The sequence below is a fragment of the Manis javanica genome, chromosome 5 (genome assembly GCF_040802235.1).
Source record: "Manis javanica isolate MJ-LG chromosome 5, MJ_LKY, whole genome shotgun sequence".
In the NCBI taxonomy this organism is placed as follows: Eukaryota; Metazoa; Chordata; class Mammalia; order Pholidota; family Manidae; genus Manis; species Manis javanica.
In genome coordinates, this window is record NC_133160.1 from 43,240,807 (window position 1) to 43,267,160 (window position 26,354).

The following is a 26,354-nucleotide window of genomic DNA, read 5'->3' on the forward strand; positions in this document are numbered from 1 at the left end:
ATCTTCCTAATCTTAAATAGGATCCAGTAATTGTACTCCAAGGTATTACCCAAGAGAAATGAAAACTATGTCCACACAAAGATTTGCACATGAATGTTCAAAGTGACATTATTTAAAATATCCCCAAACTGGAAACAACACAAATGCTCATGAAGTGATGAGTAGATCAGTCAGTTGTGGTATGTCCACACTGTGGAATACTACAATCAAAATGAAAAAAAAAATATGAATGCAACAGCATGAATGAACCTCAAAACATTAAGCTAAGTGCAGGAAATCAAACACAAAAAACTACATACTTCTGTACAAGTCAAAACCATTATGTCAAAAAAGATCAGCATTTTCTGGGGCTGGTGGTCATGGGAGGAACTCAACTGCAAAGGGGCACAGGAAAATTTTTTAGGGGAATGGAATTGTTTTGTGGTGGTGGTTAAAATGACTATAAATAATTGCCAACATTCTTTAAACACTAAAGTTAAAGTAGGTGAGTTTTACTGCACATAAATTATACTTCAGTAAAGCTTGAAACAAAAAGGATTCCTTTAAATCAACTCGTCTTAGACTGTCAGTAATTTGATACAACCTTAAAAGATATCTTGTCCAACTCCCCTGTTATGGGAAGTATGCCCCTCTGAAGATTATATTTATTGATTATCATCAACATTGAACATTTAGCAGTCACTAAATATACACAGGACTGGCACATGCAGTCAACCTACCTCTTGTGATGAAGGCAGGGCCCCCTCGCAGGTGACACAGTATTCCAGATGGGCAGGATTGCCCGTGCCACAGGTGTGGCAGATAACTTTCTCCTTGAAAACAGAGAATAATACATGTTCCTCTGTGCAAAGAAATCATTAAGCAGTCTTTCAGCCAATCAGCCAGCTTTAGAGCCTGTTTTAACACCCATGCCCTGAGGTTGGGTTGGTTTAGGAAATATTCCAACATAAACAGTGTCAGACAAATGAACGTTGTTTTAAAAGAACAAAACCCAAAATGAATAAACTGAAAAAGAGTTATTCATTTGGCCCTGGGAAGGCAAATACAATATTCTGCACTGATTATGTGTGAGTTATCATTTTTTTCTCTGTGAAAAATGTGGTCAGTAAACTCTCCATGTCCTGGCTTAAACAATAAACAGAAAGACCCAGGACCAGCAAAAGCTTATCTATGTGTTCATGAGTAACTTAGTTCTTGGACTGTGGTTTACTCCATGAGGTCCATATTTAAATATGAATTTAGGGTAGCTCTGTAGTTTCTCACTTAGAAACAGAAAAATGGAAACAGGCTTTCTCAGGAAAGACTGCCTGAGAAAATGAATGGTAAGTGCTACTTTTCAAGCCAGGAACCTGAAGGTAAGTTGCAATATGAAAACAGCCTAACTGGAGTTCAGCTCTCAGAGGTTTGCTAGTGTCTGATTGGTCACTGGACACCATCAGGATACTACCTCCTGCAACTGCCCATGAAGCTAAGATGCTCCTTTCTACTCCAGTATGTGTTCCTCAGGTGTCCCAACACCGGTACAGTATGTTCTGAAGTTAATACAGGTAAGGAAGACAAGTACAAGAAAGGCCAACTCCTTGGATTTTAGTATGACTGCTGCTAGGTAGGCCTATCAAGTGCCTGGCCTTTCCAAGTCTGGATAACTCTACTTTAGTAGAAGCCTCCAGGGTCTTTCTAGGAGCCTGAACCAACTCAGAAACCACAGTTCCCAATGCAGTTCCCAACACAGAGCATTCTTAGAGTGATGGCTGAGGAACTGCTATTCAAAATGGCCGAGAATCACAGAATTGCTCTAGTTTCAGCTTTCTCAAAGTTGCTTGAAGTCTCCATGACATGATCTGCAATCGCCAGAGCTTTCCTGCATTTAGGACCCATTGTGAGATCCCTGAAGATGTGGCTCCGAAAGATCTGGTGAAACCGACTAAAAAAGTAAAACAGATTTCCTGCCCTGTGTTAAAACATACTGAGCTCAAATGAAAATAATAATCTAGCTGCTGTGGTAGGAAACACTTATTCCAGAGAGAGAGAAGACTATAGACCAAGTGAAACTGCCTACTTTTTAAGTCTCACAGCTTCCCTCAAGATGCTCAACTTGCAGGGCCCACAATCCAAAATCAGTATGACCCCAAAGAGTTGCCACGTCTGTATGTGTGTGGTGAGGGGCGGGGCAAGCGTGTGTGTACACACATGCACATGCTTTCATGTGCATGTGCAAGTGCATGTACGTGTTAAGAGCACCTGAAATCTCCTGTCTTAGCACATTTCCAGTATACAAAGATGGACATGTTAATTAGCCTGACTGTAGAAATTATGTCACTACATAAATGTACATCAAAACACCACTTTATATATAAAACTCTTATTAAAACAAGTAAGTATTAAACTATCATGTCATAAACTTTTCCCAATCCAAACTATCTCAACCCAATCCTAATCCTGCCTTACAAAGCTCTCTTTATATTTTTTTTGTTAATAAACTTTATTTTTTAGAGTTTTAGGTTCACATCGAAACTGAACAGAAGAGGCAGGCTGGCTGCTGGCGGGCGGCGGCGGCCTCTGGGCAGTAGAGGGGTCTCCGGAGCTGAGTCCTCGACAACGCCGGCCGCGGAGGCGGCACCATGGGCACTGGGTAGAGGGGCAAGTTGGCCCCCGCCGCCCCGGGGGTGGTGGAAGAGCCGCGTCGGAGGAGGGGGCGGGTGGGGGAGGGAGGGGTAGGCAGCCGCTTCGCCGCGGCACTTTTAAAAATTTTTCGGGTGCCGCAGCGGCGACCCCTCCGCGCCGCTGTCCCTGATCCATGGAGCGATGACAGCCGCTGCCTAACCTGGGAAGGACCTTGTTAGCATGCTGCATCACCTCAGGGAATGCCATCACATGGAGCACACCGGAATGGCTGCCTCAAGGAGGAATGCCAGCTCCTGAGCAGGCCTCACTGGTGGATGAGGGGCAACCACAGACCCACCAAGAAGCTGCCTCCACTGGCCCAGGCATGGAACCCGAGACCACAGCCACCACTATTCTAGCTTCCGTGAAGGAGCAGGAGCTTCAGTTTCAACGACTCACCTGAGAACTGGAAGTGGAGAAGCAGATTGTTGCCAGTCAGATGGAAAGATGTAGGCTTGGGGCAGAATCCCCCAGCATCGCCAGCACCAGGGACACAAAGATACCAAAACCTGGAAATTTCCAGTCCAGCAGAAGGGACCATTGTGCATAACTAACAATGTGACCAAGTGCCTTGGTAGCAGCATAAAATATATGACTGTATTTTATTATTTTTATTTTGTGAATCAGATTACATTGTCTGTCTTGGCTTGGTTCCAGGAAGTTTTACCTTGTCTTCGATTCTCATGTCCTTGGGTGAAAATACTTTCTTGTATTTTAAGAAAGAGAACAATAAGCATTACGCCTATTGCATAACAGACGCTTGGGCTGGTAGATGTTCTGTGCCCATTATCTTCTTATTGTTCAATAAGGTTTACTTTTTGGTGTTTTTGCGTTTTCATTCAATTTGGTTTTAATTCTTATTGTAGACCTGAATTCAACATTAGGATGCTATTTTCCCCTAAAGATAGTGTTATTCTATTGGTTTTTCCACTGGGGTGTCAGTAAGTGGTTTAAGAAGACTTAAGTACCCGACTTACCTCCACTCTACCATCCCAAGTAGACACATTCTGTCTAGAATCATGTTCATTGTGCAAAGACAATTATAAAACACCAGCCCCTAGCCCCATCTCCACTACCATTATTCTGTCTGGCAGATTAAGGACACAGAGAAGCAAGACTGATGTGTGTGGTTAGATGTTTCCTTAACCTTCCAGAGAACTACTATCATACACAGCTCTAAGCCAGTGAGGTATGGAAAAAGAAATAGAAAATATGATTATCCACCTAAAAGTGAAAGCCATCCATTAGTGCATTTTCAGCAGGTAATCAGCTTGCCAGAAAAATGAACATGGCATGTCTGCCAAGGGAAAAAAACTAACAACATCTGACAAATTTACCAGACTTTGTAGTGAGCGCATTTATTATAGCTGTCCTCCCCGAGGCTTCATAATCTATTTAATAACAAATCAATCTAATCTGTTGGTTGCATAGATTTTCTACTCTGCTGTTGTGTTACTCCACAATTAAATAAAGGGAAAAACACTCTAAAACTGAAGAGGAGAAAAGCCTGTAGGCTGCAGATTTTCACAGCTAAAAAATTCATATATTAAAAATTATATATTTTAACCAGTTCAGATACAATATTTGGTTTGCCAGAATAGACTGCTTATAATAACCCAAGGAATAATTGGCTTTACGGTGTGTGTGTGTGTGTGTTTACTTTGTTTAACTTTTTTTTATTGGAAAAGAACAAATAACAATTATTCTGGGATCTATGATATGTAGTTTCTACTTCAGAATAAGTCAATGAAAGGTGGATGTACCCCCAGCTATAGTTACATTATCAATAGTGGGGCTCTTTGAACCACAGGGAAAATGCGAGTAAAATTATCAACCATGATACAAGAACTGGTGCTTAGGAAGTATAAAATACAGATCTATATCTATTTTCTCAGCAGTAATAGCAGAATGCTTTTCAGTGAAAACTTACTTGTAAATAGAAAGTGAAATAGTATTGTATTGTATTCCTTATGAACATAAATACAAAGGTAGAAGTTGTGTTATTGACCAGAGGAGTACATTAAGAATAATTTGAGGAGTTAAAATCTTGGGTGAATTTTGCAACCACTAACAAAATCATGTATCTAGATCAGTGATATCAATGGCTACTAAAATAATTATCTGAAAAGATGATCTGTGTTAATATTCTAAAGTGGGAGATAGTCAGAAATTATGCCCTCCTGATAAGAAGCAATAGGAAATATATGTCCATCACCTGTGATATATTCTTGCCCCAGAATTTCTCAACCATCTAGATACAAATACCCGTTTGTAGGACATACGGAGAGAAAGGAACATGTTAAATGACACTGTGCTGATGCATTGGTTAGATGCATTAGATCTAGTTTGTCAGGAATTCTGCAGGGCCAATAAAATGATTTCAAACAAGAAAAAAGGAGGGGGGATGTAACTAAGCATCAAAAGAGATTTTAGAGACACTCAACCAAATACAAATATGTGGACCTTGTCTTCGTGTTGATTCAAAAAATATGTCTATTTTTAAACCTTGAAGCAGGGAATTTGAATACTGACTAGATAGATACTGGTTGATATGAAGAATTTTACTGTTAATTTTTTAGGTGTGACAATGTTATTGTAGTTTTGGCCTTCTCTAGGCATCTGTGCTTGGAGATACACCTAAAGTATTTATTACTGAAGTGATACCATGTCTGAGACTTGCTTCAAAATAATCTAGTGATGCAGAGACAATACTGGGTAAACTTTTATAAAGTTAAGATGGTTACATTTGTATACTCTATTTTATTTGAAAGACCATTTAAGTTGAATAAATTATGAATCTACAAAAAAAAAAAAACTGAACAGAAACTCCAGTATTTCCATTTCTTCCCTGTGCCCACACATACACAACCTCCCACAACTGACATCCCACACCAGGATGGTACACTTGCTACATCCATTGAACCTACAAGCACACACCATTATTCCACCATAATTTACCTTACTTAGGTTCAGGCTCTCTTTAAAATCAACAACTGTTGCAAAAAAACGCTAAAATACGGAGATCGATTCAAGATGGGGGCATGAGAGGTGAGACAGAGAACTCCTCCGCAAACCACACATGGTGCGAAGATATAGTTAATGCAACTAATCCTAAAACAGCAACAGGAAAGAAGGCTGCACCAGACTGCACACACCTGGAGAACAGAGCAGACCTCACCAAAAAGGGTGACATACCAAAGCCTTGATCTGGTGGGACCCAAACCCTTCCCCCACCCCAGCTCACCAGCTGGAGGAAGAGAAATGGAGCAGAGAGGGGATGGAAGCCAAAAACTGCTGAACACCCAGCCCTGGAGGTCTGCTTTGGAGAATAAGCCTACATTCTGTGGTGCTCTGGAGGTTGGTGGGGCTGGGGAACTAGGAGAGTTGAAGTGCTTGAGGGACTGAAATTTCAGCAATTTGTGGAGGACAGAGATCCACGTCCAGCCGCTCTGGGACAAAAGAAGGACAGGAAGTCTAGGAGGAGGCTTCCTAGCAGCAGGAGGGCTGCTGAAGGGCTGGAGTTTGCACAGAGCTTACTGTGTGAGAGAAGGGATAGGTGGAGAAGGCTGTCTGGGCATGCTTTGCCAAGCAGGTTGGGAACTTTGGGGGGCGTCAGGCACTCCATGCCCCTAACTGGCTGCTCAGCTCCGAGGCCCCCCATGGTGATGTGCAGCCTGCCAGCACTGACTCACAAACTGGGAGTCACTGTGCTGGTGTCAGGCCAGCTGGAGGGAGGCCCTGCCTACAAGAGCTAGAGACACAAAGCACAGAGGCTTACACCTGTGAGCTCGGCCCACTGGCTCTGACACTGGAGAAAAGCACTGTGGCTGGGAAGCAGGAAATAGCTCTTTCCTCCCACCAGGCACCGGCTCTGCTCCCCTGAGACCCCAAACCTCACTCCAGGGGCTGAGCAGCTCCAGAGACTAGAGCTTCTGGACACTAAGAGGTGCCACATAGAAATATGAAATGTCAAAGGAACCTGTTTCACACCAAAATCTCACAAACCCCAGAAATAGGGCCAAATGAAACTGAACTCACCAATCTTCCTGAAAGAGAGTTCAAAATAAAAATCATAAACATGCTCATAGAGGTACAGAAAAATATTCAACAACTCAGGAACGAAGTTAAGAAGGAAATTCAATCATTAAGAAATTCCATATCTGAATTGACACATACAATGGAGGGACTTAAAAGCAGATTAGATGCAGTAGAAGAGATGGTAAATGGAATAGAAATTAGAGAAGAGGAATTAACAAAGAAGCTGAGGCACAGAGAGAAAAAAGGATCTCTAAGAATGAAAGAATATTGAGAGAACTGTGTGAACAATCCAAACGGAACAATATTCACATCACAGGGGTACCAGAAGAAGAGTGAGAAAAAGGGATAGAAAGTGTCTTTGAGAAGGTAATTGCTGAAAACTCCCCAAATCTGGGGAAGGAGATAGTCTCTTAAGCCACAGAGGTGCACAGATCTTCCAACACAAGGGACCCAAGGAAGACAACATCAAGACATATAATAATTAAAATGGCAAAGATCAAGGATAAAGACAGACTTTTAAAAGCAGCTAGAGAGAGAAAAAAGACTACATACAAAGGAAAACCCATCAGGCTATCATCAGATTTCTCAACAGAAACCTTATAGGCCAGAAGGGAGTGGCATGATATATGTAAAGCAATGAAAAAGAAGGGCCTTGAACCAAGAATACTCTACCTGGCAAGGTTATTGTTTAAATCTGAAGAAGGGATTAAACACTTTTCAGATAAGCAAAAGCTGAGAGAATTTACTTCCCACAGACAACCTCTACAGTGCATTTTGGAGGGACTTCTACAGACGGAAGTATTCCTAAGGCTAAATAGCTGTCACCAGGGGAATTAAAACCACACAGCAAAGTAAAACAATTAATTAGGAAGCAGATGCAAAATCAAATCAAATATCCCCAAAGTCATTCAAGGGATAGACAAAGAGTACAGAATATAACACCTAACATATAAAGAATGGAGGACAAAGGAAAAGGAGGAAAACAGAATAGAACCTTTAGGTTGTGTTTGTAATAAGCATACAAAGTGAGTTAATTTAGACTGTTGGGGGTAAGGGAATTATCCTTGAACCTTTGGTAACTATGAATCTAAAGCCTGCAATGGCAATAAGTACATACCTATCGATAATCACCCTAAATGTAAATGGTCTGAATGCACCAATCAAAAGATATAGAGTTACTGAATGGATAAAAAACAAGATGCATCTATATGCTGCCTATAAGAGACTCATTTCAAACCCAAAGACATACACAGACTGAAAGCAAAGGGATGGAAAAAGATATTTCATGCAACTAACAGGGAGAGAAAAGTAGGAGTTGCAGTACTTGTATCAGACAAAGTAGACTTCAAAACAAAGAAAGTCACAAGAGACAAAGAAGGACATTACATAATGATAAAGGGGTCAGTCCAACAAGAGGATGTAACTATGATAAATATCTATGCACCCAACACAGGATCACCTACATAAGTGAAACAAATACTAACAGAATTAAAGGGAGAAATAGAATGCAATGCACTCACTTGAGGAGACTGCAACACATCACTCACTACAAAGGACAGATTAACCAGACAGAAAATAAATAAAGAGACAGAGGCACTGGAAAATGTACTATAACAGATGGACCTAACAGACATCTATAGAACACTCCATCCAAAAGCAACAGGATATACATTCTTCTCAAGTGCACATAGAACATTTTCAAGAATAGGCCACAAAAAGAATCTCAGTAAATACAAAAAGATTGAAATTGTATAAACCAGCTTCTCAGATCACAAAGGTATGAAACTAGAAGTAAATAACAACAATAACAAAAAAGAAAAAGCCCACATTCACATGGAGGCTTAATAACATGCTCCTAAATAATCAATGGATCAATGACCAAATAAAAGCAGAGATCAAGCAATATATGGAGACAAATGACAACAATAATTCAACAATGCAAAAATCTGAGGGACACAGTGAAGGCTGTGCTGAGAGGGAAGTATTCTGCAATACAGGCCTACTTCAGGAAAGAACACTGCCAGATGAACAGTCTAAACTCACAATTAATGAAACTTGAAAAAGAAAAACAAATGAGGCCACAAAGTCAGTAGAATGAGGGATATATAAAGATTAGAGCAGAAATTAACAAAATTGGGAAGAAAAAAATAATAGAAAGAATCAATGAAAGCAGAAGCTGGTTCTTCAAGAAAATAAACAAAATAGATAAGCCCCTAGCCAGACTTATCAAGGAAAAAAGAGAGTCTACACACATCAACAGAATCAGAAATGAGAAAGGAAAAATAACTACGGACACCATAGAAATACAAAGAATTATGAGAGAATGCTATGAAAAATCATATGCTAATGAACTGGATAACCTAGAAGAAATGGACAACTTTCTAGAAAAATACAACCTTCCAAGGCTGACCCAGGAAGAAATAGAAAATCTGAATAGACCAATTAACAGCAAGGAAATTGAATTGGTAATCAAAAAACTATCTAAGAACAAAACCCCTGTACCAGCTGGTTTTACCACTGAATTTTATCAAACATTTAGTGACAACCTAATACCCATCCTCCTTAAAGTTTTCCAAAAAGTAGAAGAGGGAATACTCCCAAACTCATTCTACCAGGCCAACATCACTCTAATACCAAAACCAAGCAAAGCCACCACAAAAAAAGAAAATTAGAGGTCAATATCCCTGATGAACAGAGATGCAAAAATACTCAACAAAATATTAGCAAACTAAATTCAAAAATACATCAAAAAGATCATCCACCATGATCAAGTGTGATTCATCTCAGGGATGCCGGGATGGTACAACATTTGAAAATCCATCAACATCATCCACCACATCAACAAAAAGAAGCACAAAAACCACACAATCATCTCCATAGATGCTGAAAAAGCATTCAACAAAATTCAACATCCATCCATGATAAAACTCTCAACAAAAGTACCTAAACATAATAAAGGCCATATATACAAACCCACAGCCAATATCATACTTAACAGTGAGAAGCTGAAAGCTTTTCCTTTAAGATGGGGAACAAGACAAGGATGCCCACTCTATCCACTTTTATTCAACATAGTTCTGGAGGTCCTAGCCACAGCAATCAGACAACACAAAGAAATAAAAGGCATCCAGATTGACAAGGAAGAAGTTAAAGTGTCCCTGTTTGCAGATGACATGATATTATACATAAAAAACCCTAAAGAATCCACTCCAAAACTACTGGATCTAATATCTGAATTCAGCAAAGTTGCGGGATACAAAATTAAGACACAGAAATCTGTTGCATTGCTATACACTAGCGATGAAGTAGCAGAAAGAGATATCAGGAAAAAATTTCATTCACAATTGCATCAAAAAGAATAAAATACCTAGGAATCAACCTAACAAGGAAATGACAGACCTATACTCTGAAAACTACAAGACACTCATGAGAGAAATTAAAGAAGATAGCAATAAATGGAAACACATCCAGTGCTCATGGATAGGAAGAATTAATATTGTCAAAATGGCCATCCTGCCTAAAGCAATCTACAGATTCAGTGCAATCTCTATCAAAATACCAACAGCATTCTTCAACGAACTAGAACAAATAGTTCTCAAATTTGTATGGAACCACAAAAGACCCCGAATAGCCAAAGGAATCCTGAGAAGGAAGAATAAAGCAGGGGGAATTACACTCCCTGACTTCAAGCTCTACTAAAAATCCACAGTAATCAAGACAATTTGGTACTGGCACAAGAACAGACCCATAAACCAATGGAACAGATTAGAGAGCCCAGATATAAACCCAAGCATATATGGTCAATTAATACATGATAAAGGAGCCATGGATATACAATGGAGAAATGACAGCCTCTTCAACAGTTGGTGTTGGCAAAACTGGGCAGCTGTATGCAAGAAAATGATACTGGATTATTGTCTAACCGCATACACAAAAGTAAACTCAAAATGGATCCAAGATCTGAATGTAAGTCTTGAAACCACTAAACTGTTAGAAGAAAACATAGCCAAAAATCTCCTGAATGAACATGAACAACTCTTTCCTGAAAGCATCTCCTTGAGCAAGGGAAACAAAATCAGAAATGAACAAATGGGACTACATTATGCTAAAAAGCTTCTGTACAGCAAAGGACACTGTCAGCAGAACAAAAAGGAATCCTACAGTCTGGAAGAATATATTTGTAAATGACGTATCTGACAAGGGGTTAACCTCCAAAATATATAAAGAACTCATATGCCTCAACATCCAAAAAGCAAATAATCCTTTTGAAAAATGAGCGGAGGATATGAACAGACAATTCTCCAAAGAAGAAATTCAGATGGCCAACAGGCACATGAAAAGATGCTCCACATTGCTAATTATCAGGGAAAGGCAATTAAAACCACAATGAGATGTCACCTCACACCAGTTAGGATGGCCAACATAGAAAAGAATAGGAACAACAATTGCTGGTGAGGATTTGAAGAAAGGGGAACCCTCTCCTACACTGCTGGTGGGAATGTAAACTAGTTCAACCATTGGGGAAAGCAGTGTGGAGGTTCCTCAAAAAACTCAAAATAGAAATATCATTTGACCCAAGAATTCCACCCCTAGGAATTTACCCTAAGAATGCAGAAGCCCAGTTTCAAAAAGACATATGCACCCCTATGTTTATCACAGCACAATTTACAATAGTCAAGAAATGTAAGCAACCTAAGTGTCCATCAGTAGATGAATGGATAAAGAAGATGTGGTACATATACACAACGGAATATTATTCAGCCATAAGAAGAAAACAAATCCTACCATTTGCAACAACATGGATGGAGCTAGAGGGTATTAGGCTCAGTGAAATGAGCCAGGTGAACAAAGACAAGTACCAAATGATTCCACTCAACTGTAGAGCATAAGAACAAAGCAAAAACTGAAGGAACAAAACAGCAGCAGTCTCATAGAACCCAAGAATGGACTAACAGTTACCAAAGGAAAAGGGAGTGGGGAAGTTGGGTGGAAAGGGAGGGATAAGGGGGGAAAAAGGGGTATTACAATTAGCAAACATAATGTAGCAGGGTTGGGGGGATATGGGGAAGGCAGTATAACATAGAGAAGACAAGCAGTGATTCTATAGCATCTTACTATGCTGATGGACAGTGACTGTAATGGGGTATGTGGTGGGGACTTGGTAATAGGGGGAGTCTAGTAACCATAATATTGCTCATGTAATTATACATTAATAATGGCAAAATAAAAAAAACTCATCATAAGTTAAGCAAGGTTTATTTTCTAAATTTCATCTTTGAATTCTTTGTTGATTTCCTCACTATAGGGTATGTGTTCTGACTTTTGCCCATCAATTGAGTAGAAGTAAGTTGTAAGTGATCGTCTCTTACAAAGGTTGCACTTTAAGGGATCACTCCTGTATTTAATGCCAGTAATCACTACAGAAGTCCTGCATTTACCTGCAATATTGGATTCAAAATGTAAAGTAAACATTACTTACTTATACCTTTGCACCTCATTGCCTTCCCACAAAATAGGGAGAACTCTGGATTTCAAATACAGAAGGTGGCATAAGTATAGAATTTAGTTTATAACTAACACCCCTATTCCTCTTGTTCTGAATAGTTCAAAGAGTTTGGAATGAAAACAGCCAAAATAACAGTGTTTTGGACAAGAAGTGGATTTCTCCCTCTCATGTATAAGAAGTCCAGAGACAGGCTTCCAGGCTTGTACAGTGGCTTCCTGTGAGAAGTGTTACTAATGTTTCTTGAGATTGAAAATATTCATAACCTTGCATCTACCTGACTATGGCCCAGTGAGCTCTTCAAAATATCATTTCTGAAGCCTTACATCATCTGGGACACTTTAAAACCTTTCACAGTGGATGTAGAAGAAAAAGTGAACTTATCTGTTCTCTTATAAAGTTCAATATACTTTGCCCATATAGAATATACAAAGTCTTTTTAGGGCTTTTAGAATTCTAATTGTACATTAAGTCCATGCATTTCCCTTATGACAAAAACTTCTTGCTCTGTTATCTCCCAAATTCTCTTTATGAAATCTATTTTATCTTTTAGTGACCTTTACTCAAGATTAAAAAGGAGGTGAATGGGACTTTAAATTGAAAAATGGAGAGAAGATACAGTTGTATGTTCAATGATTCTACAACAGACATTTTTAGTAGCCCATCTGCACAAAGAAAGAGGTCAAGTTTGTCTTGGGATGCAAACACTGAAGGTGTAAGTAGATCTTAGGATGTAAGGTTTAATCTGCTCTTGTATAAAATTTGTGATAATATTTGGTTAGCCAGGTTTTCTGAAAATACACAGTGACACTTAACTTTCATCCACATGACTAGTTCTAATCCTTCTTTTCTACATATTAGGGGCTCACAATCAAATAAAAAGAAACAAAAGCATGAAACCCTATTAAGGAAAAAATTGTAAGTTCAAGTTTAAATATATGAAGTAAAAAATTGTCTGAGTTAGCTGTAATACAATTTGTCCTCAAAATCCATGTTTAGGAAACACATTTCCCTGTGCATTATAGATGTACATTAACATATTAACATTATAGATCCTACTGGCAGGTTAAACTCTTGGGCAGCCTGCTTTTCCAAAAGTTAGAGTGGATTTTGTTCACAAGTATTAGCTTATCAACTGTTAGCCAAATCTACCAGCTGCAGATGTTTAATTGTTTAAACACTACTTTCATTATATTTTATTCACGTATTTACAGAATCACACTTCATTACCTTCAAGCGGAGGCTGGCCTGTGGCAGCAGCTGGAGAGTAAGAGGGGCCTCACACACCACACAGATGGGAGTGTTCATGGGTACCATGTTTCCACATTCTGCACATAAGCCCATCTGCACAAAGAAAGAGGTCAAGTTTGTCTTGGGAAGAAAAAAATGAAGCTATAAGTACAACTTAGAATGTAAACTTCCATTTACTTTTGTATAAAAATTTTTAAATAGTTGCTTTATTCTTTTTTTTCTGATTAAGAGTAAAAACATGTTTATTGTAGAAAAGTGAAGTGTAAAAAAAAAGGGGGGAGAAATATCTTACAACATGATGGAGTGAGGAAGTGGGCAGATACTCTCTCCAATAAGCAATTATAAAGTAAGCTAAAACTGTACAAAAAACCATTTCAGATTCTGAAAGTTACCAAAGGCAGTCAACAAACTGAAAGTACTAACTTCAGATAAGAATACTACAAGTCTGTGTGGTTTTTGCTGGGGGCTGTTCTCATCCTCCCGTTCTATCAGTGTGGTAGCTCTACCAGAGCAGACTGGGAAGACCCAGCAGCTTTGTGGCTGCTGATCAGCAGGGCTGACCTGATTTGGAGCTGATGATCTCAGTGACAAGCAAAGAGGGAGGGCCAGTAGCTCCACTAGCCTGAGACTGTGGTCCTGTTTGAGGCAGTCAGTGGACCATCAACTAGGCAGGGATTTAATAGGGAGTTCCAGGAGGTAAGTCAAATACAGAGGGCTTAATAAGCTCTCCACAGACAGACCCTAGGTTAACTGGAGGATATGTGTACAACATAAACCAGAGGGGAACTGAGCCACCTACAAATCCCTGGCTGATGGAGACTTTACATGGAGATGTAAGAGAGGTCGGCATAAAGTTAAGGCTGAGCAGACTTGAAAATAGCCTGAACTTTGTATGTTCTACTCAGCCCACACATAGAGCCATCATCAGAAAGTGGAAGCCTTACTGGACGAAGGTGTTTGAGCACAACTTCTGACCAGTCTTTATTTGAACACTAAGCTATGCAGACTCAGGGGTGACCCCAGGCTTAAGAATAAAAATAAGAAAAAGAAAACCTGATATCAGTGGCCACACATTTTAGGGAAGACAGAATAAAAAAGTTATTCCAAGTAAATAAAAAAATTAAATAACAGTGCTAGGAAGAAAAGTCAGAATCCAGAGTTGTCACATTATATTATCTAAAATATCCAGAATTCAAGAAAAAAGTATGAGACATAAAAAAAAAACAAGAAAGCTTGACCTATACTCAAAGGAAAAAAAAAGATAGTCAATAGAAATAGTATCACCAGATGTTAGATTTAGCAGACAAAGATTTTAAAAAGCTATTGTCAAAATGTTCAAGGAACTAAAGGAAACCATGTTTAAAAAATTAAAGAAAGTACAATGACGATCAAAAAAATAGGGACTATCAATAAAAAGATAGGAATTCTAATAACAAAACTAAATCAAAACCTGTAATTGAAAAGTAAAATATATGAAAAAAAAATCACCAGAGGAAATCAATAGTAAATCAGAAATACAGAAGAAAGTCAGTGAACATGAATATAGTTCAATAGAAATTTCCCAGTCTGAAGAATAATGAGGGGAAAAAAATAAGGAAAATAAACAGACCATCAAATACCTGTGGTATAATACAAAACATATCAACAGTCCCAGAAAGAAAGAAGAGAAAGGCACAAAAGAAGAATCTGAAGAAATAATGGTCAAAAATTTCCCACAATATGAGGTAAAACATTAATCTACAGACCTAATAAAAATCAATCCCAAGAAAGATAAACACAAAGAGACCCATACTTATACACATTGTAGTCAAATTGCTACATTTCAAAGAGAAAATCTGGAAAGGATCAAGTTATTAGGAACTACTTAGCACACATAAATGCTATGGTGGCCAAAAGTCAGGAAAATCACATAGTCAAAGGCTGATATTAAAAATAACTGTCAAACAGAATTCTATATCCAGGAAAACTATCCTTCAAAAATGAAGGTAAAATAAACATTCTCAGATAAACAAAGACAGAGAGAGATGGCTAGCAGACATGACTTTAGGAAAGGAAGTCCTTCAGGCTGAAAATAAGTGACATTAGATGATAAGCCTGAGTTATCAGGTTATCAGGAAAGAAGTGAGGAAATGAGAACGTAGATATAATAAACACATGGGTAAGTATAAATGACTCCATAAATATTTTTCTTATCTTTAAATGACATAAGATTGTGTAACAATGCATTTTCAGTTTATGACATATTTATGTAATTTATATAATATGTATGTTACATAAGAGATAAGTAAATGGGAAGGAAAAGGAGATATATTGAAACAAAACTATTTTATTTTACTGGATTTAAGTTAAATTATTCTGAAATAGATTGTGATAAGGTGCATATTGTAATCCCTAAAGCACCATTAGAAAATTACTTTAAATAGTAAAAAAAAAAAATCAGCATAGGAATTAATATGGCAGACTAAAGCTATTTATTTAACACAAAAAAGGCAGTGAAGGAGGAACAAAGGAATAAAAAAGAGATGAGACAACTAGAAAACAAACAGCAAAATGGCATATGTAAATTCAATCATATCAATAATGACATTAAATGTAAACAGACTCAACACCATATTCAAAGGCAGAGATTGTCAGGCTGGATAAAAAAGCAAGATGCAAATACATGCTGTCTGCTACAGATACATCTTTAGATTCAAAGATACAAACAGGCTGGAAGTAAAAGTACAGAAAAAGATATATAATGCAAATAGTAACCACAAGAGAGCAGGAGTGGCTACATAATGATAAAAAAATAGGACTTTAAGACAAGAAATATTACTAGAGACAGAGATTTTGTGATGATAAAAGGGTTTAAAAAATCAGGAATACATAGCAATTATAAATGTATACAAACATAACAACAAATCCCCAAACTACATGAGGCAAAAACTATGAGTCAGACTTGAGGTAAGACTGCACCTATCACCTGACCCAACTTTTACTGGTGGACCACAGTGGTGTTTTAGATCTCCCAAGAATTAGCATCAATCAGAGCCATTAATTAGCCAAAGATTTTATGTCCAAATCTTTGGCGAGTTAACGGCTCTGATGCTAATCCTTTCCCCAGATGCATAGTCACTCTAGTGAAGGCAATAGATCTCTGGAAAAGGTTCAATACTTGCAATGATAGAGGGTCCATCCTCAATCAAGGAGCTCTGGGTTTGTGAGTTGACTTAAGTTTGGAAACAGTGAGAGAATTGGGTGCTCCACTACGGTGACTCAGATCAGGTTTGGCTACAAGACCTAGTGTTTTTTCCAATTACATAGACCAAGTAATACTCAAGTAGGCTGCCATGTAATTCATTCCTAGGAACACCATGATCAGATTCCTGTGACTGACAGATCACTGCTGCCCTTACAGTAGATATGCCCCCTCATCTTTGGCAGTTGCTGCCACTTAACCTCTGCAACTCTGGAATCCCATTAGCTCCGCTGAAATCAGGGAGCCCCTCTCAATGGCAGGATCGTCCATAGTCATGCCTGGACTACAAAAGAAAGCAGCCACAGAACTTTTCAAGGACGCAAGGGCTTTCATTAGTGTCTTCCTGAATGCCTTAGTAAAGAGAGTGTCTTCTGGGTCTTCTTGTGAAACACAGGTAAGAGTTGGAGAGTACAGAACACATTACAAGGCTGCTCCAACATTCCTATCTTTCTCCACATGCTAGGGAGTTCTTGTATCTCAGTCTCACTAAACATAGGCCACTACTGAGTCCGAGTTTTAGTCAGCCAACCAAAAGAGCAGTTAAGGCCACATCCAGTTGCATTAGCAACATATTAAATCCAGAATCTATAGAAGGTGTATGTATATCCATGAATTTGGTCTGATTAAGTGTTATATTCTGCCATCATTTAAAATCAACCCCCACGCCTGTTCCCCATATTAGCAGTCATGCTTTTCTTGTCATGTATAATCTATTTCCTCCTGGATCACAGAGTGCACCGGTCCCACTATAACATGCTGAAATTGGGCCATAGTAATGGTTCAGGGTGGGTGTGGTGGGTCTTGAGGAGAATAAGCATCCCTTCTCAAGGCCCTGCCCCAGGTGGGGTTATCACAGAGATTTCAAGCAAAGAAAGGCTAGTATTTTCAGAAAGGAGGGCAAGCTACATCCACTGACAATGAGGCTCAGAGTAATTTAGGGATTTTTGACTGTCAATTAGTTTCATCTGAGTCCAACCCAACATCTGCATTCCAAGTTTCAGGGTCCCATTTTTTCCCAATTAATGCCCTTTCACATAAGAAACATGGTGATAAAATGAATTCAGCTGGTATTTTAACTCAAAAACACATACAATTAAATTTTGTGTCTGAATTCAGCAACATAGCCCTGGAGTTACAAGAAGTAGATGCTTTTAGGGCTCTTGTTGGGGCGCAGCTCTAGTTCTCAGACTATGGCTTAAAGGTCCTGGCTTGTCAGTTTCTGAGAATGCCTGCATCTCTTCAGGAGGATCCTCCCACCCTACCTTCTCTGTAGTCATCATCACTGCCACAGCAGCCGAGGGTAGCAGCCACCTGGCCAATCACAACACTTGCTTCAGTTGGCACTTTGTCACTATCAGCCATGCGACAGCTTGATTGATTGTGGTGCCACTTCATGCTTTCTGTTTGCCATTGTAAGGGGCTCAGTGCTGCTCTGGAGCAAAGGTAAAGGCCAAACCACTTTCAAACTTCCATCTTTGCAGGTCTGGTTCCTAGGGCCAGTCCTGGTACCAAGTATCAGGCACCAAGTACCTGGTACTCTGTAGCACAGTCCAGTCAGGAAACAGAAACCACACAGTAATTTGAACATGAAATGTCTAATGTGAGTATTAATGAGTAACAGAGGATTGACTACTAATGGACAAAGCAAACTCTAAAGAATATAGGAATATCCATTATAGGGAGGAGCCACTACCTCTAAGGTGAGGCAGAGAACCCAAAGAGGACCAAATCTGGAAGAAGCACTTACTCCCCCAAGGTGGAAATCAGACTTCATTGAGTTGTGTGTGGCTGTTGCCCAGTGAGTGGATGGCAGAGAAGTTCATCAGGGTGACACAGACCAGAGCTAACAAACAAAAACTGGGGTCAAATGAAACTCGTTAGGAAATCCCCCTTCGGGAGCTGGTGGAACATTCTAGGAAGCCACATGCAGGCATGCTGCTGCAACTTGCTGGGAAACAGCCCACTGGGAGGTTTGAGGGCCATCTAGAAGCTGGCAGGGGTGCCAGTGGATCTCACTGAGATGGTGTCCATAGGATTCCACTGAAATTCACAGGGATTCAGTACAACTAGGGGTTCCCAGAGGGTAGCCGAGCACCATAAGAGCAAGAAGAGTGGAAAGCGTACCAGAACCGGGAGGAAAAGTCACATCCACACTTGAGCAGCAGTCTCCCTTTACTGACAAAAATAAGAATCAAAACAGCTGGCAAAGGAGAAACGTTTAAAGGGTCCAACACCAGTACCAAAAGGCAGGGCAATGAAGGGTGGATTTGGAGCTGAGAGGCACACTTCTGCATCTCTCTCATGAGAGTCTGAGTGTCCCAGGTCTAGGATCATAGGAGCACGATCCGCTCCTTGGAATCTCAGAACCTTGGCTAACAGCAGGACACAGTAAGTACTCAATAAATAGTTTAAATTACAAAAAAAATTTATCACAAAAAATACCAAAAAAAACACCTAATTACAAAGAAATATTGTAGCCATTTAATAAATATAATTTTGGGACGAGTATATATATTTCAAAGTTCATCTTTTAAATATTTTATTTAATTTATATTAATTACTTTTCTCACTCTAAAAACAAAGTTGTGACATTCTGTTTTCAAGGCAGTAAAAAATAACTTTGACATTGCACCAATGAACGTAAGTAGGTAAAATTTAAACCAACGAGACCTGTTCATATTTTATTTGCTGTATTACCTTCTTCATGGAGTTCAAAATATATCACAAAGTAAATTAAATTAACTTCTACAACCATTTTGAGCAATAAATTGCCGTAAATTAAAAAAAAATATCCACTTGGATTTTGGCCCTTTGCTTGAAGGCAAACTCAATTCTGAAACTCTAGACTTTGAAATCACTGAATTGGTGACTTTTTCTAAGTAACTATCTTTTTAAAGATGGTCATTTTTCACTCAACACAGATCTTTTTATTTCATTTTGTAAACCCTACTGAAAAAAAAAGCAGAGTATCGAGTGCATAAAAATGAACATATTTTGGTTAAGGTTTTGATTTTTAGTAAGCTGAGTATGTTTTCTAACTAATTACAAATTCATTAGTAGGGTAATATCAAGTATTATCTACATTTAATAGTCAAAGCTTTTTAATTTAGATACATTGATCTACGTAGGGCTTATACAAATAACTTCTTTGGACAGAATAATGTCCACATTATTATGGACATATAGACTTGTAATCAGTAATTAGTACTTCTTTCCATTTATTTCTAGGATATTATTTCTTTACTGTATCCAAGTTATGAACAGAAATATCATATGAGTAGGAAAAACATAGTTACCCATGTGTGCATCACTGAACAATAAGATTTCAGTCTCTCTGAGCCTGTGCTGAGGCAAGGCCACCAAAAGAAATGATACTGCAAACAAGTGTTTCCCTCCTTAGGTAGGAATTTAGACAGCAAGAGATTAACCTGCCAGTAATTTTTCACCAAGTACTTATGTTTGTGGTTCTAGTGCACCAGACACTCTGCTACTTCTGCAAATAAATATCAGATAAACAAATGGAGGGCATTTAAAAAGATTTTGCTGCTCAAAAGAAATTCTCCCACTTGCAACAACATGGATGGAGCTAGAGGGTATTATGCCCAGTGAAATAAGCCAGGCAGAGAAAGACAAGTACCAAATGATTTCACTCATTTGTGGAGTATAATAACAAAGCAAAACTGAAGGAACAAAACAACAGGAGACTCACAGACTCTAAGAAGGGACTAGCAGTTACTGAAGGGAAGGGGTAGGGGAGGGTGAGTGGGGAGGGCGGGAGAAGGGGATTAAGGGACACTATAATTCGCAGTCACATTGTTAGGTAGGTCATGGGGAAGGCAGTACAGCACAGAGAAGACAAGTAATGGCTCTACAGCATCTTACTGTGCTGATGGACAGTGACTGCAAGGGGTGTGGGGGGGACTTGATAATACGGGTGAATGTAGTAACCACAATGTTGCTCATGTGAAATCTTCATAGAGTGTCTATCAATGATACTTAAACAAAAAGATTCTGCTGCTCACCTGAGCTCCTTCTGGGGGTGGGAGACGACAGCCAAATATGGGTGGGACAGGAAAGCCACATTCTTGACAGAAGCGAGCAAAGGGATCAGATGGGCGGGGGGCAAGGCAGTGGGCACACCTACAACAAAACAGGTTCCTGATTGGCTGGGTTCTGATGAGTTCACATTAAAAAGTCAGGTAAAAATCTAAAAGTATTCAAATATTTAAAAAGTAAAATAAAAAATAAAACAACAAGCAAACCACTCTCAAAAGCTATGGAGTGAGTTCAAGCAAGGAGATGTTTCTCGTCATTTAATTACAAAGCGGCCTCACACCTGGACCCACTTGTGTCCTTCACCTGTAGGCCAGGCCTGCATTACCTCCTGACTGTAGCAGATGTTGATCAGCAGCCTTGATGTCACTTCTGGCTTGTCCTATGACATCAGACTTGTTGTGTGTGCCTGCCTAACCACTGAGCCCAGTCTGAGTGACACATCTTGCAGGCACTCTGGAGGGTCGCTTCTTGCCTGCTTTTATCTTCCCTCCCCTGGTTAGAGTTCCAAGGCCCTGTTTCAGCAACATCTGGCCCCATTTCTTGGGCAGCTGTATCCCATCATTTAGCCCTTCTCCACCTATCTGGGTTTTGAATATTGGCCAAAGTAAAAGGATTCCTGGACTTGGGCTCCCCTGTGAATGTCACCTGCTGCCATACCTTTCCAGGCAGTCTGGGCCTGATCCCGTGACCTGCCTGTCTGAACTGCCCCTCAGTATCTGTGATGTCCAGACACTGCGCTGGATGGCTTGGTAGCCCGTGCCAGTCTCTATCATGGCCTCTCAACAATTGCCAGCCTTTGTATTTGAGTTCACGTCTCACATTCTTTACCCCATATAGTCCTTCCTCCCCAGACTATGTTACCAAGGTTTCAGCATGTCTCCTGCATTGGCCACCAGGGCAACAAGAATCTTCTCCTCCTTACCCCCAAACCTCATGAAGTGTTACTCAGTGGTCCATAGAGCAAACTATCTCATTGCTCTCATCTTTCTATCCATTCAGAAACGTCTGAGAACGTACTAAGTTCAGCTCTGAGGACTTGGTACCTACCCTGGAAGAGCTCAGATCCATGGGAAGAAAACAAAAATACATCAAAATCAGTATTAAAACAGAGGTTTTCAAAATGGGCTATGAATGTCAAAGGAAGCAAAGGATATGGAAACTTCATAAAAGACATGACATTTAAGCTGAATATTAACGGATGAATAAGAGCTTGCCAGAGGGAGAAAATGGGTGGTATTCAACCCATGGAAAACAAAAGATAAAGTGGCCCGAAGCAAATATTTTTAGTGAATTCTAAGCAGCTTGAGGGACTTTTACTTCCAGGTAAGTTGACTAAAAGAGAGCATATTTACTTTCCCACCTGAATGAATAAAAAAATAAAAAACAGAAAATATATGAAGCAACAATTTTCAGATATTAGACAAGAGGCAGTGATGACCACTGAGCCATGAAAAACAGGAAATAACAAACACAAGTCTTATGGTTGCTCCAGTGTACTGCCAGAAGAGAGGTTTCAAGTACTAGGGAAAAGGAACTCTGACTTGAATACATAGAACCAGGAGCCCGAGGACATCAAGGCAGCTAGAGTTTTCAGGAAAAGCTGCATGGAGCTTCAGAAATTTTCAGAGGGTCACCCTCAAATCCCCCATTTGATGTACATGTGCATAAAAAAATTACTCGAGGTCAGGAAAAAAACACCAAAGGGGAAGAGAGGTAACTATATAAAGGGCTGACCCACATCTGGGAAGTTCATGCTCTCACCAATCAGCCAAAGTATAAAACTTCATGTGTAATGGAGCATCAGGGAAGTACTCAGAAGAATAATTTCCAAGGAAAAATCATTACTACACTAAATGCTGCTCTGGCCCCCTCTACAAAACTTAAAAACAACATTGAAAGGATCACTATTCCCAAGTAAGTAACTTTCAAGTAACTTTATTCCAGAATAAAGCTCAAGAATCATTATGGGAATACAGAAGTACCCAAGACTCAACAAGATAAAATTCACAATGTCTGGAACCCAGTCAAAAATTGCCAGGCAGGCAAAGAAACAGGCAATTACAATGCATAATCGGAAGAAAAGTAAATCCCAATATGACCCATGTGATAGCATTAGTAGACAAGACATTAAAACCATGTTTTCATATATCTAAGGAGAAAAGTATAAGCATGTTAAGTAGAGACATAGAGGATACAAAAATATACAAATAAAAGTTGTACAGATTTTTTTTAATGGCTGAGATGAAAAATACACTGCAGGATTAACAACACATTAGAATAAAAGATTAGTGAACTTCAAATGAATGACTTCATTTTCCACATTAAAGAAGTTAGAAAAAGAAGAGCCAGTGAAACTCAAGGTTCACTCAAGAAGAAATAAATAAACCTGAACAGACTCACACCTTTTAAAGAATTTAAATGTGTAGCTTAAACTTTTCTTTAAAAGATAACTCTGAACCCCAGTGCCTTCACTGGTAAACTCTACCAAACACATAAGGAAGAAATAATATCAATTCTATACAAAATCTTTCAGAAACTGAAGGAGAATACTTCCCAACTCATTTTATAAAGCCAGTTATCCTGATACTAAAACCACACAAAGACAGTATAAGACAAGAAAACTACAGACCACTGTTCCTCATGTACATACATGCAAAAAATTATTTACATCTTAGCAAATTAAACATTATATAAAATGGATAATACTTCAAGTAAGGTTTATCTCAGGAGTGATAGTTGATTTAAAACTTGAAAATTAATCTTTATAATTCAACACATGAACAAGAAAAAGAAAAACATACAATCATTTTAACAGATGTGAAAAAATGGCTTTGGACAAAATCCAACATCTTGTTCTGATTTAAGAAAAATACTCAACAAAATAGGAATAAGAGAAAATACTTCACACACTGCTGGTGAGAATGTAAAATGGTAATCTCTTTGGAAAATTGTTTGGCAGTTTCTTAAAAAGTTAGATATAAACCTATCACATGAGCCAGTCATTTCACTTCTAGGGTATTTACCTAAGGAAAATAAAAATATATGTGCATATGATGACTTAGGTACAAATGCTCATAGCAGCTTTATCTGTAACAGCCCAAAACTGGAAACAATCCAAATGTCCATTAACAGGTGCGTAGAGAAACAAATTGTGATGTACTCATATGATGGAATACTACTCAGCAGTAAAAACAAATAAACACTTTATACATGCAACACCATGAGTGAATCTCAAAATAATTAGGGGAAGTGAAAGAAGCCTGGCAAAAGAAAGTACATATTGAATTATTTCATTTACATATGGAACGAAATGTAAACTAAGTTATAGTCACAAGAAGCAGATAAACAGCTGCCTGGGGATAGGGAGGCACCGAGGGAGGGGTTTCAAAGGGTACAGTGTAGGAAACTTTTGGAGGTGATGGCTTTGTTCATTTTCCTGATTATGATGTTAGTTTCAAGGATATATACAAGTGTCAGTTATAGTCTCCAACGAAGTGCAGTTTATTGTATGTCAATTTTGCTTTTAAAATTTATAAAAATGAAATAAAAAAACAATTAGGAATTGACAAACACCATTGTTATGTCGCATCCTTAAATTCTTTTTGACCTCAATGTGTCTAAGTAGGATTTAAGGAATAGTAAAGAGAATGCAGTACTTACTTAAGAAAGTCTGTGTCCCTTTGAATTCTCATGATCTCTGTGCTTGTCAAACTCTTCTGGCCAGTTGCATGTGCAAAACTAGGGGACTAAAATTAAGGATATAGACAAAAACATAGTAAAAGCTAGAGTGTAGTAAAAGTTAATTAAAAATTCATTTTAATGTTTTATCTTATAATATTCAGCATCCATACTTTAACAAACCATGATGGGGAATGTCATAAGTAATGATTACCCCAGTACTCAACATTAGAAAAATTAAAGTGCTATTCATAATAATCAGATATGTCTATTCATTAAAAACAAGAGTTTACAAGGGAAGGCATCTGAATTTACTATCAGAAAATCAGCAGTCAGACCAGACCAGATTTTAGAATTTAAAAATCTAAATTAACCTCCATTTTTCTCAAAGATTATATCCCTAGGAAACTCAAAAGGACTCACCTAAGAAAACATGCAGCAACTGTCTGCTATCTGGAAATATTTAACTCATTTTGATACATTTTTAATTGAGCATCCACTTTGTACCAGGTACAGTAATTGATGCAGGGTTGGGGATACAGATAAATATTATGTGGTCCCTACCCTCAAGGAGCTGAACTGGTACACATACAAAATACTGAAACCCAGTGGGTTCAATAGAGTAATGCATTTGTACTGAGTCCCATGGGAGCCTAGAAGATGGATAATCACATTCATGTGCTCAGGGCAGAAGGGCTGTAACATCTGAGTGGGCCTGGGAGAGTAAAGTAAGTTATCAGGTAGACAGAAGGACAAAGGGAATTCTGAGTAGAGGAAAAAGAAGATAAATTTGTGGTCCCTTTCTGACCACCTTGGTCCTTTGAAATCTAGTCAAATTCCCCAAATTTGTCCCTATATCCCTAGTTTTTTGGAATTCTGAATCTTGGAATCTTTACATATTGTCTTACTCTACCTTTGAAACAACAACTCTTACATAACTAGGTGGGCAAGGGAATCCAAATATTCATACACAAAGAAAATAATTATTTCTGGACACATAACACATAATCATAGTCATTTAAGACTTTTCTGAAAATAGTTATGATTGTGTATTGTTATATACCATTCATTCTTCAAAATGTTATGTTTTAATCTCAAAATCAGTATTCTTACATACTACACTGGCAATAGCGGCAAGCACTGCTCACAGGAGTTGAGTGTGGTGCTCTTTTAGCCCATTTAGTAACCAGGTAACCATTCCTCCAGAAAACAGGGAAGAGCAATCTTCTGTTGTGGAGTTGGTTGTTCTTTTGTTGATTGGGGTCTGCAAGTAGGCCTTACTGGGTCTTATTCTGGTCTCAGCTTTGTGGTCCTCCAGAAAATAAACGGGTGGGCAGATGGAAGAACTTGGGAAGTAAGGCCAAGTTACACCATAGATTTAGAGACTGGAAATGAAGGAAAGGGCTTGACTTGGTATGATAACAGTTGTTCTTCTAGGCCAGTGATTCTCAGACTGGGCTGATTATCAAAGTTTACCACAGACTCCATCCCAGGGTTATCTAGGAGGACCGTGGGAGGGTGTAGCTGGGAATACAGATACACATTTAAAGTTCCTTGCAGGTGATTCTGATGCACAGCCTGGTTTGGGAGTCCTGCTTTTTCCCTCCTTTATACTTGATGAGTGTGACCAGCCTTTGGAATCACAAGTACCTGAGAAGCAGCTGTGACTGGATAGAAAATGCGACTCCAGGTACATGCAACTTGGGGCCCAGAATTAGAGGAAGAGAGCAGGGGCTCCTGGGCTGCCCCTAGAAGTCTAAACTGAATTTTATAAATATGGAAAAATCAATATGCCACAATAGTTACAGTAGGCAACTAATATAAGAGCATCTTTCTTGTATTATATAGTGAGAATGTATGGATATGGCTTTATTGAGGTCATCAATCACTTCCATCTTGTCAAATCCACTGGCAAGTCCCTGT

General features: G+C 38.8%; 1 protein-coding gene across 6 annotated transcripts in view; it reads right to left on the reverse strand.

Annotated features, from left to right (window-relative positions):
* DZANK1 (double zinc ribbon and ankyrin repeat domains 1) overlaps positions 1–26,354 on the reverse strand; it is a 120,040-nt gene that overhangs the window by 59,635 nt on the left and 34,051 nt on the right. For all 6 annotated transcript variants that reach the window (XM_073236964.1, XM_037022496.2, XM_037022495.2 and 3 more), the window contains 4 exons: positions 24,414–24,499; positions 20,720–20,837; positions 13,436–13,549; positions 720–812 (listed from right to left, as the gene is read on the reverse strand). In XM_073236964.1, coding sequence (XP_073093065.1) covers positions 720–812; positions 13,436–13,549; positions 20,720–20,837; positions 24,414–24,499 — 411 coding nt within the window. The remainder of the gene's footprint in view (positions 1–719; positions 813–13,435; positions 13,550–20,719; positions 20,838–24,413; positions 24,500–26,354) is intronic.